General features: G+C 35.2%; 1 protein-coding gene across 4 annotated transcripts in view; it reads right to left on the bottom strand.

The window, feature by feature from the left end:
* Positions 1-860: 860 nt before the first annotated feature.
* Positions 861-12,852, bottom strand: part of LOC148939299 (helicase senataxin-like) — a 41,172-nt gene continuing 29,180 nt past the window's right edge. For 3 of the 4 annotated variants that reach the window (XM_089106982.1, XM_089106985.1, XM_089106983.1), the window contains exons 8-9: positions 8,753-8,893; positions 861-4,692 (exon numbers count right to left, since the gene is read on the bottom strand). In XM_089106982.1, coding sequence (XP_088963108.1) covers positions 4,368-4,692; positions 8,753-8,893 — 466 coding nt within the window. In that variant the 3' untranslated portion in view covers positions 861-4,367. The remainder of the gene's footprint in view (positions 4,693-8,752; positions 8,894-12,852) is intronic. The other variant, XM_089106984.1, reaches the window with a different exon arrangement.

Raw genomic sequence — 12,852 nt, 5'->3', positions numbered from 1 at the left:
GAATAGTATAGTAATATATACAGAACACGCGACAGCTTCTTAGAGAATGTAAATACTTAAAATGTTTCTTTTGAACTTTTTTCTTTTAATAATAAATGAAAACATTTTAATGTAACCCTTATTCTTTTACCAAGCTATTTAAATAATTATAAACTATTATATTTGTAGGCACTAATTTGCACGTTGTATATCTGAAACTCTCCACATGTCTTCTGCTATTGGTTGAACTTTGTGGACATTCTTGAAAAAGTTAAATAAATTTCAACGTTTTTCTGACAGCAATAAAGTCAACAAAGTTATGCAAAGAAAATGGTTTATGAACTTTGTGGACAGCTTTAATAACTTTATTGATGCCATGGGAGCCCTGCATTAGTGTCCACTTTTTTATTGTGTTCATTAGTTTTTGTTTGAAGTTAAATTCAACCGTGGTGTTCTTCCTAAATATTCCTGTGTTCATCCTAAATTGAAATCTTAAAAATTTTAATTTTAAAAATTGAAATCTTATTTTGGTGAAGGATGGCATCTTGCATTTATTATTCTTATTATTTTGTGACTGTTTAGATATGATCTTTCTGCACTCCCTGCCCTATCTAAACTGATAATTGGTATTGTTTAGTATTGTCTCGAATAAACGTGGATTGGCGGTAGGTTGGAGTGGCATGTCAATTCCCTTTCTTTAATAATACAGGCAGGAAAATTTGTGTTTGTTTCAGTAATATGATGTATCGTTTTTTGTTTTTTTTTTCTCGTTGCTATACGAGCTCTGGTCCCCGCCAACGGAAATAAATGTATAAAATAGTGCAATTTATTGCTACTATAATAAAGAACCTCGAACTTAAGATCTGAAACGCTTATCAAACACAAGTAGTTTATTCAAATAAAAATACGAAAATTAACACATACTATAAAATTCAACCAAAAAACTAAGGTAAAGACAGAGTGTTTCAACCCCTAATAATTAAGGTAAATGCTAAGTTGAAAATCCAATAAAAAAAACACTGAAAATTCAGTTGGATCCAAAGTAAAATTACGCGTTTAATGGAAACACAAGTTTTCAATAAATTAAAAATGGCCTGGTTATGACTTTTTCTAAGTACATGCTGCCCAGTTGGTGGCACTAGTAGTTTGTAATCCTAAAAGGCCACAATTTTCTCTCTTATCAGTGTCACATGGCCCTTCCAAAGGATCTGAAGACGGATCGAGGGGGTAGTTTAAGAAACTATCCCCCATCCCAGAAAGTTGTTAAAACACTCGAGTAATTATAAGAGGTTGAGAATCGTCCAATGCTGCAGAAATGTTTTTTTTTAGGTATTTAGACCTCGTAGATCGTAGCATCTGACTGGATCAAGTTTGTTGATCAAAACTAGTTTAGACTGAGCCACGGCAGTCGGTGGCACTAATAGTTTTTAATCCTACCGAACCAAAATTTTCTCTCTTATCCTTTTCCCATGCTCCATTATCTGGGGGCGCATCCAGGGGGTGGCTTTAGAATCAACCCCCCCCCTGAAGCTTGAAAGTAACAGGAATTTTAGGAGGTTCAGAATTCTCCAATGATACAGAAGTGTTTTGAGGTATTAGACCCAACCGACTATGTTACTAGATCAGGTTTTGCTGATCAAGTTTAGGTTAGACTGAGATACCAAAGTAGGTCGTACCAGTAGCTTTTGATTCTATTAAACTTCATATTAAAGGCCGCAGTTTCCTCTACTATTGGTTTCTTATACTCCTATACAGGGGTACATCCAGGGGGTAGTTTTAAGGACACATTCCCGACCCAAAAGGCTAAACGTCACATTAACTATAGGAGCGAAGCACAAAACATAACAATGAGGGAGCTAATTTTCGTTGGTGCCCTTTCAAACACTAATTGTGTATCCGCCCCTGTTCTTTGGGGTTAAACTGCCCTTCTATCTACCTTCAAGTTATATACCCCTCTATTTCTAGGAGGATAAGTTATCTCTTTCTTTAATTATAATAATCGGTAGCATTATTAAGCTTAGTCCAAAACAATTAAATTGGCGCAAACACAAAAAGGAAAACTGAATCGTTCTCCACGCACCTTATTCGACAATTATTTCCAACTTTAGCAAAAGAATTATCCATATGCAATTTTTTTGGCAAAGGTGAATAGCACGGTTCCAAAAATATATGGACTTTTACTACGAAAATAGCCAAAAGGAATATATCACATTTTATTGAAATAATAGCAGGGGTATACACTGAGTAGAAGCAGGTGGTGGTTGCCCCTCCATATTTTAGTTTGCTCCTTCGAACAGTTGCAATAATAGTGACCATGAATTTACTTTTGTAATAACTTTTACTAGATAAGGTTTACCACCATCATTAGTGAAGTAAATCTGCATCATTATCATCATAAATTGTATTATTAGGTTGAAACATATTGGAAAAATTATGAGTGAAAAAGAGAGGGATACTCATGTTGAAACTCGTAAATATTATACCCTTAGTAATCTAATACGCCCTTAGTTACTTCACAGCCGTTAGCGGTCCACTTTAACTTCTGTAGTTAATGAAAATTTACTAGGATTTACATCCTTGAACAGGGATGGATATATAAATAGCGTTGGGGAAGGTGCACCATCACAACTTGGGCTCTTTTGTTAGTGTTTTTCACCCCTACACCCCTGTAATGAGTTAAAACTATCGACCTTCGGGGGGGGGGGAGAAATGTGCCCCTAAAATAACCTCTTGGATCTTCCTCTGGAATGTACTCTGAATCCCTTTATATGTTATATTCCTAATAGATTTGGTTTAATTCTACCCTCTTTAGTGTTTTTGCTAATTTAACCTGCTTTAGAAGAAGGCGAAGTTACACGAAAAAAATAGTTTCAGTATTTTAGTACGCAGAAAAAACTTTGAAAAGTATTTATGACCGAATCCCCCCCCCCTAAGCAAATCCAGAGCATGGCCCTGCTAATTACAAATACTTTAAAACAGAAAAAGCACTATATCTATATACTATATAAAATACAGAGAACTTTATGGAGCAACAGTAGCAAACCCTTAATGATAACTTGTTTAATGATAGATTTCACAGACGTTTCTTAAATAGAATAACAATCAGCAGACTTGAGCGAAAAATTACAATAAAAAGTTATACAAATAATCACAGACTCCATTTCTAGGTAACTAAGTAACTAGGTAACATTTCCAGGTAGATGAGACCAAAAACATAAAACATCACAAAATCAATAATACATTTCAGTATCAAAACTTCAATCTCGCACCTTATGTTCCAGCCTCCACTTGTAGACAGGGGCGTCCTAAGGCTCATTTTATTGGGGGGGGGGGCGATTTTCGTAAATTTTACCGAATCGCTACCGGATTTATGCCGAATTTTCTGCATAAATCAAGAATGTTGCTAAATTTCGGCTGATTTTGCAAAATTTCTGCCGAAATTTTGGCCTTCGGCGAAAATTTTACCGAATGCCAAAAAATTGGGGTGGGGGGCGGCACGCCCCTCCCCGCCCCCTCGGGACGCCCCTGCTTGTACATGGCCCTAATTAAGGCAGAGAAGTCGGGAGGGCGTTAAAGCCCCTCCAAAATTGATTCAGCCCGCTAATAAATTTCATTCCCAACGGGGAAATATACAAAATGAGAAGGCCTGTTCATTAATATTCATAAAATGTTCATAAAATGAGAAGGTCTTTGTTGTCAACATTGGTTTGCATGTTTTGTTATCATCAATCATTGAGGCAAACAGTTACCTAGAAAGGCAAATAAGATTAATAAGATTAATAATTAAGAAGCATGAAGAAGAAATAGACAACAAAGCAGCCAATTAGATTAAAGGAACCACTTGGTGATTCTTTTTAACCTTGGGCAATGAAATTATCGAAAAATTAATAACTAACTTAATTAATCAAATAAATTACTTAGTCCAGAAATGTATTTTAGTTAACAGAATTTAAACCAGCTGTAAGGCTCTAGTATAAGGTTTGCTATGGTTTAAATGCACTTTTCAAAAATGTTTGTTTCTTTTTTTAAAGTAGTTTTTCTTCTAAGCAGAAAAGGCTGATAAAAGGGTAAGTAAAAATAACCAAAATCATGGACGAACTGCATAAGAGTAAATGATGAAAAATATATAAAAGACAACGAGAAGCAAATAAGATTAATAAGATTAATAATTAAGAAGCATGAAGAAGAAATAGACAACAAAGCAGCCAATTAGATTAAAGGAACCACTTGGTGATTCTTTTTAACCTTGGGCAATGAAATTATCGAAAAATTAATAACTAACTTAATTAATCAAATAAATTACTTAGTCCAGAAATGTATTTTAGTTAACAAAATTTAAACCAGCTGTAGGCTCTAGTATAAGGTTTGTTATGGTTTAAATGCACTTTTCAAAAATGACCCTGACTTCCGAACAGAATATGTCTTAAAGTGTACGCATTCAAATAAGAGGTCACTCGATAAAACAGTTCACGCTTTTCAGCATCAGTGACAAGCTTGTTCCACAAATCATTGCGTCTCAATGTCTCCATATGGCCACAAATGATTAAACAATGTTTTGCACGGGTCAAGGCAACATTGAGCTTCTCAGGTTCACAGAACGGGCCAATTCCTCCATCCCTGTTCCTTGCGGCGGAAATTACGACGGCATGCTTTTCTCTACCTTGAAAACCGTTGACAATGTCCACTTGAACACTTTTTGCATCACTATAATCACTAGAACAAAAAACACACGTAAGAACAATTTTCTTATAAATATGGGTGCTTGTAGGAGGTAGTCTATACCCTCCAAACCCTCTAAATCCCCAAAAAAACATGAAAGTACAAAACTATTAATCAGATAGAATGCACTTTTACAGTAAAAAGAACCTTTGGATTTATCCCATGGGCGTAGCTAGGGATTTGCGTCCCCTAAAAACGCATAGCCCCATGAAAAACAAACAAACTCAAAGCTGAATGTAATGCTTCGTTTTAGTTTAGCACGGTAAATTTTTCCCTAATACCTAGTTAACTACCCCCCCCCCCCTGCTTCAGCAATGATGGGCGATAAAGGAACACCAATACGCTATTTATAAGCTTGTACTTATAAGCATCTTCCCGCCCACAGTGACCTCACTCGTTTAATTTAATATTCTTCTTTTCTTTTGTAAAATGTTTGTTAATACTCCGGTTTTAACTCTTGGTTGTCTATAGTTTCTGGAGATTGAATATACAAGCCGAAAATTACTGAGTTGAATTATTTTCAATGGGATGTTCTTACCCGTATCAAACTACACATATGCAGATGGATACAGCCGGTCAGGTAGTAGATTTATACAAGTAGATTTATACAGAACGATAGATGGATATTTAATCATATAAAATCAACGAAATAGTAAATAATAATCGCATATACATATTTACAACCCCCCTCCTTGTAATGCTCTACGGTTGGGTATGCGAGTAGCTTTTATTATTCAATTCTGGGCAGTTTTAATTGACTTCAGGTAAGACAAGTTATTTCCCCACATAGAAGATGAGTAAGAGATAAAAATCGGTGGACGAGGTGCAAAACATGTTGATGGTTTCAGAACTGCACTTACCAACTTTGTGAAGCAATGAGGTTTAATTAGAAATAATGGCAGTCCAAGGCTTTAATGTGCAGTTTGGGTTTAGATAAACACACCTTACTTACCTTACTCAGTGTGACTTATGCCCGTGCCACATCACAGTCATATCTATCGATAAAGAAAGCCAAATATCATGAATGACAAGGCAATTTTCTTGATTTTAGCGTCACACTTGTATTTAAAAAGCAAAAAAATAAAATTGCAAGACATTAGTTTAAAGAGCTTGCACCAACAGTAATGTGTGTCCAGCTGTTCTCTACTACTACTAAGTCTTCTTAACTCTTGTCAGATTCCTCTCCCAGATAGAAAAAACGCTGTTCTAGCTTTCAATCTTTTCTAGTTAAAAATTATGCCTTAAAACTTGACTCTGATTGGTCAGTCAAGAAATTTATGCTTGAAAGTTGAACAATGTTCAACTCAAGAAATCACGAACGGCGAACGTAATTGGCACTGCAGTCGGGCGTAATTTTGATTTTATCGACAAGTGTGACCATAATGTGGCACGGGCATTACCTTTCTACGTTACAAATAGTTTGCGTACGAGTTAAAGGACTGCTTGTGAAGAATAAGATTATTGGCATTTTCCAAAATTAAATCTATAATCTCGCAATATGGGAAAATTTCGCCACAAAAAAGCTGAAAAAAACCAATTTCGACCTTATGGAAAACTGGAAAAACGTTACATAGTTTCCTAAGCTCATTGCATAATTTAAATACTGAACTTAAACTATGCAGAAATTCCCAAAACAAATGAAAATAATTAATTTTTAGAAAAAAGCCTAAATCTAATATTTCAGATAGCCCAAATTTTTTAGAAAACATATATATGCAAATTTCTCAACATGCACACAATTGTGGCAACCAACCTAGTTTTGCACTTTTGAAAGAATACTCATTTTCATCATTTCTTTCATTTCAATCCGTTTTATCAATAATAAAGTGAGAAATAACTACTACTACTACTACTAACAACTCATCGCAGCACCAAGCCGCCTGAGGCCAACACAGCTACGCACGCTCCTCCTCCACCCCAATCTATTCAAAGCTTCGCTTTTTACACTCGCCCATGAAGCTCCCATTTCCTTTAAATCTTTCTTTATGACGTCCTCCCACCCCAAACGGGGACGACCTGCTTTCAGTTTATCCCTAGATGTTTGGCCGAAAAGAACAATCTTCGGCAATCTGTCATCCTTCATCCGCACAACATGCCCTAACCATCTCAACCGTTCTTTCATTATAGACCTAGAAAGCGGTATTGAACCACATTTTTCGTATAGCCTATTGTTTGAAATACGGTCAGTCAGCCGGGTACCCAGAACAATCCTTAAGCAATTTCTCTGGAAAACATCTAGCAAATCTTCATCCGCTTTTCGGAGCGTCCATGCTTCAGAGCCATATTTGACCACTGTCATCACTGTAGCTTCTAAGATTCTAATCTTGGTTTGCAGACTTATCTTCCTATTCTTCCAGACTTTTTTTAACTATAAAAAAACACCCTGAGATCTGGCTATTCTACTTTTAACATCTTCACTGCTCCCACCATCTTTACTTATGATACTACCAACGTAAGCGAAGCTGCCCACCTGATAAATATTTTCATTACCCAACGTCCCCTTTTCATCTTCACTTATTCCTAGCCTTAGTGATTTAGTCTTCTTAACATTAGTTTTCAAACCTATTCTAGCACCCTGAATACGCAGAACCTCTAAAAGTTCATTCATTTTGCCCATACTTTCATCTACGATTCTTAAATCATCAGCATAATCTAAGTCCAGGAAAGTTTTACTTTCCCATTTGACTCCATGTTTTCCCTTTGCCTTTGCTGTGCTCCTTACAAAAAATTCTATCAAAACAAACCATATAAAGGGGAATAGAACGCAACCCTGCTTAACTCCTGATTTAATACAACACCAGCTGCTAACCTCATTTCCTACCTTAACCGCAGCAGTCTTCTTATCGTACATAGCACTATTCATTTTAATGTATTTTTCTGGTATACCACACAAGGATAAAACCTTTACTAAAGCTCCTCTATCAACAGAATCGAACGCTTGCTCATAATCTATAAAACTGAGGATCAAAGGTGTTTGAAAACTCAGGCACTTCTCAATTATTAACCTAAGAGTGAAAATTTGGTCAACACATCCTCTACCCTTTCTAAAACCGCACTGCTCTTGTCTTATAACTTTGTCTACGGCATCTCTCAGTCTAAAAAGTATCATATTACTAAGCAATTTGCTACCTACAGAGACCAGACTAATGCCTCGATAATTACCACACTCACTTTTATCACCTTTCTGATAAAGGGGCTTAATTAAGGTTTTACTAAAATCGTTAGGTACTTCCTCTTTTTCAAAAATCATATTCATAATCTTCAATTACTTATTTTTAACCTCAGCACCACCATATTTAAGAAACTCATTTACTACCCTATCAGCACCTGGAGCCTTATTATTCTTTAATCCTTTTAGTACTGTTGCTAATTCCTCCTCACAAAACAAATCTTCCTTCACATTCGTGAGAAATAACAAATATATATAAATAACAAATAAAAACAACAATATATTCTTATGTTATATTTTTAAATAGCAAGTATAGACAACAATCTTATATCAATAGATATACATATATTTCTCACAAAAGCCCCATGGGCCATGGATAATACAAATACAAAAAAACGCATAAAATATAATAACAAGTTCAAACAGTTTTGAAAATCAAACTACGATAGAAAACCCTCCCTATGTCTCATCCCCACACTCACAAAATTTCCCAAATTTCTAATATCCACTTTGCAACTACTTCCTAATTTATTTTCTAAACACCTTCTATCCATGACCTTCTATCAATATTTAAATATTTATATAAGATATATAAATATATAAGAAACATATAAATATTATTTTTAGAAATATACAATGTACAAATATATACGATTGTTATATAAATAATAATCAAAATAACAAATATATTTCATTACTCCTTGCTTCTACTCTTTTAATAACTTGCAACCCACACTCCATGCTCCCCAGCCCATGAAAACATTTATTCAGTTTGTAGTGCCTAAAGCCGAAGTCCAAGTTAGGTTAAGTAAAGTCAAGTCAAAGTTAGGGTAAGCCCAAGTTAGGTTACGCAAGGTCATGTCCAAGTTACAAGGAAATTCTCACCAGGTTTGTAACTCCTTCAGAACTGAAAATTTGTGTCTATTCGATGGAGTAACGACGCCAATCGTTTTCAAGTCATCTACTGTAGCTAACATTTCCACCAATCGGGCAGTCAGAACTGATAAAGGCTTGTTCAGTGGATACCTGAAAAATTTTTAATCTAGTTTATTCTCAATGTCAATTGGCTGAACACAAAATCATCGACATTAATAAAATCATTTAACTACGATAGGTTCAATTAATATTAGCAATTCGTTTTTTTTAGGGGGGGGGGGGGGGTTACAAAAAAAACTCAAAAAACACATACAAAATTTGTTTATATCCATTTTTGTTGTGTTTTTACGAGTAAAAAAAAACATTTTGGGGGAGGGTTCAAACTCCCCTAACCCCCCCTCTGGGTATGGCCTTGGGAACAAACACTAGAACACGAAATTTGAATAATAGTTGGAGAAGGGGCTTATACTCCATGACTTCACTTCGGCTACATGGTTTGCTTGAAGTCTAAACAGTCATTGAATACCCAAATGGTGAAGTTAAGAGTCACTAACCTGTCCATATCGGATGGAAGGGGTTAAGGTAGGTATAATTGAGCGGAAGTTAAAAATTACAACTCCAGTCTCTAATATGGAGAAAGATTTAGACTTATCAGGTCCTTGCTGGAGGATATAAAATATTAGAGGTGGGTATTCCCTTAAGATAGCTCAAGCTCTGTTGCAATGTTTCTTTTCCCTATGAATTCAGGAAACTATACTCATTCATATAATGCAGAAACACAAACATATTGTTTGGCAACTTCATGCTTCAGCAGCTATTTGAGATCTGACAGAAAATAAATAAACACTATAAAAATAAGGAAAGGAATTATTCAAAGGCTTTGGACAATTCCCTTAACAACATCGCTAAAAAGTGACCAAATGTAGCGGCATGGTTTGTCCAGCCAGCGTTGTCAGCGAAAGTTGAACTGCAAAATACCCAACACTGAATATACAGACTTAAAATCTGTATACGATTCTGGTTCCAAAAATGCGTACCACGACCACATACGAAAATTATATAATACTGATGTCCAACTGACCTGTCCTGCATTGTTAAAAAAGGGGTTGGCTATTATGGCATGCCATGAAGCCAATTGCGATGATTGTAATGTATGTTGGCAGACAGTGTTGCCATGTTTATTAAAAAAGCTTTTTTTAATTACAATTGTCATAGCCCTAAAACTGATAATTAACCACAATAGCCTTATTTTGTAACTTATTCTTAATCCTCCTGAATTTTCGGAATAAACTCGCTTTTAACAGGCAACATTTATGAAAATGAATTTTTTTTAGGGAGGGAGAAAGGGAGATTTTCACGGAGGAATTTGTCGTTTGGGAGGGTGTTCACGGAGGGAGTGGCAGATTTCCCGGCATATTTGAAAAGCAATCAAAAACTAAAAAAAAAGAATTTCTTTTAGTTGAAAATAAGGAATAACATTAAAACTTGAAAAGAAGAGAAATTATTCCATATATGAGGGAGGCTTACCTCTCCTCAATCCTTCACTTTTTTATGCTAATGTTTGACTTCCTGTTGCAATTCTTTAAGAAGACTCCTGAAGCACGAGGTCCGTTCAATTGGAATAGAAACTTTTTCAAAAAACCAAAAAACTTTAGCGTAAAAAGTGAAAGATTGAGGAAGGGGCAGTTCCCTAAGATACAGGATAATTTATACCGGTTTTAAGTTTTAATATTGCTCATTATTTTCAGTTGAAAAACTTGTTTTTTTCTAAAAGCACAGTAATGTATTTACTCTAATCAGAAATATGAAAATTGGAAAATAATTTTTACTGTTTTACAAATTCACAGCTCCTTTCATGAATGAATATGGATACAACAACTTCATTTGAAATATTGCATTTTTTCTTTAGAGTACCACTTTTCTAGCTTTTGTTTCAGAAAACCTGCTCCCGTCCTTTTTTTTATCTTTTTCTCTTGTCATCTTCATTTCCGAAATCGCACGTAATGAGTACGCACGTAAACCCCGGCGGTTATAGAAATAGGTATAGGCTTATAATCCTATGCACAATTTAAACTGAACCTCGCCTCGCGTCTATATCTTAAAAAGATTTTTCACTAATTACGTAGAACAGATCCCGTCTTATCTTAATTAATGTATAAGATGATTGGAAGAGTCTACAGTCATGCCCGTCTCTTCTTGACATTCTTATTACCTCTATTTCCCTTATTATTCTTCTCCTTATTACCTCTCCTTTACATGCAAGGCAATGGGAAAAGATAACGCCTGATAATGTGAATCGCTTCACATCTAAGATAAATTATAGTTTCAGTGATAGTTGCAACCTAGTAAAATAAGAAAAACAGAATGGTCTTCTATTTGAGCTTTATCAGTTATATTTACCCATCTCATATGATATTCGCATTTTTGGAGGGGCATCTAATGCTAATGCCCAAGAATGAAGGCTTCTTAATATCGTTGTCCGGCAATTAAGATTAGCCCCAATATCATCTATGGTGGGCTTTTAGCTGTTAGAAAAACTTTTATACGCTTCTTTCACTGGCACTGAGTCGCTAAAGCGCTTAATGTAAATTTTAACTTTGTTAACTTTGCCTGGGAACAACCAAATACCTATCAAAACCTTCTACTGATAAAGTCTTAAAAACTAAATCTATGGATTTAGTTTTTATAGTTAATTAAAATATATAGTTAACTAAAGTATATAGTTAATTTTTTTATAGTTAACTAAATAAAAACGCAAAATAGAAAATAGTTTCGGGTAGTTGTCAGCCCAATAAGCAGCAATTCATCTAGGAAGAAAAAATATTTTGAGAATGAGAGGAGGCTACAAAACAGGTAAATTGTGGGATATATTTGGGAGAGGGGGCTACTGAAGCTGCACACGCAAGTCAAGTATGGCAGCTACTTTTACCAACTTTGGTAGATATTGGCCCATCACCTCTGAATGCACGGTTTTCTAAAATTATTGGTTTAATCGTTTCAAAATGATGAATTTTCGTCTGTGCTGCCACGTTGAACCATGAAAATAACTAATTAAAACTAATTAGTGGCGTTTGACAACGCTTTTCGTCTATAAAACTTTTAAAATTAACAGTTTGTTGATTCTAAAAAAGAACTACATCTTTAAAGGAAATCAAAACGTTACTCAGGTGTTTTGTGCTACATTTTTTTTCTTGGCGCTACTACCAGAAATAGCATAAACAGGTATGGAGTTTTTTTGTTTTAATTAAAATTGAATGCCCAATTTTTCGTAATTTTAGAGAGGTATATGACTGCGTAACTTTCTTTTTAATCGGTTCAAACAATCAGATTTCATTCTTACGGGCCTTGTTACTTAAGAAGGATAGAAATACCAGATACCTTACACCAGATATACCAAATACCAGATAACTTAACACCAGGTTAACTTTCCACTTCGACAATTCAAACTTTTGAAGGATCAAAAACCCTAGATACCTTACACCAGATATACCACATACCAGATAACTCAACATCAGGTTAACTTTCCACTTCACCAATTCAAACAATAAGATTTCATTCTTACGGGCCTTGTTACTTTAGAAGGATAAAAACCCCAGATACCTTACACCAGATATACCAAATACCAGATAACTTAACACCAGGTTAACTTTCCACTTCACCAATTCAAACTTTTGAAGGATCAAAAACCCCAGATACCTTACACCAGAAATACCACAGACCAGATAACTCAACATCAGGTTAACTTTCCACTTCACCAATTCAAACTTTAGAAGGATCAAAAACCCCAGATACCTTACACCAGATATACCACATACCAGATAACTCAACATCAGGTTAACTTTCCACTTCACCAATTCAAACAATAAGATTTCATTCTTACGGGCCTTGTTACTTTAGAAGGATAAAAACCCCAGATACCTTACACCAGATATACCAAATACCAGATAACTTAACACCAGGTTAACTTTCCACTTCACCAATTCAAACTGTAGAAGGATAAAAAGCCCCAGATACCTTATACCCGATATACCACATACCAGATAACTCAACATCAGGTTAGATTTCCACTTCACCAATTCAAACAATAAGATTTCAGTCTTACGGGCCTT

The sequence above is a fragment of the Artemia sp. Qi Xiang Cuo genome, chromosome 21, assembly GCF_049724085.1.
Source record: "Artemia sp. Qi Xiang Cuo chromosome 21, ASM4972408v1, whole genome shotgun sequence".
Classification (NCBI taxonomy): domain Eukaryota; kingdom Metazoa; phylum Arthropoda; class Branchiopoda; order Anostraca; family Artemiidae; genus Artemia; species Artemia sp. Qi Xiang Cuo.
Note: the sequence above shows the minus strand (reverse complement) of the source record. Positions and strands in the feature narration are given on the sequence as shown.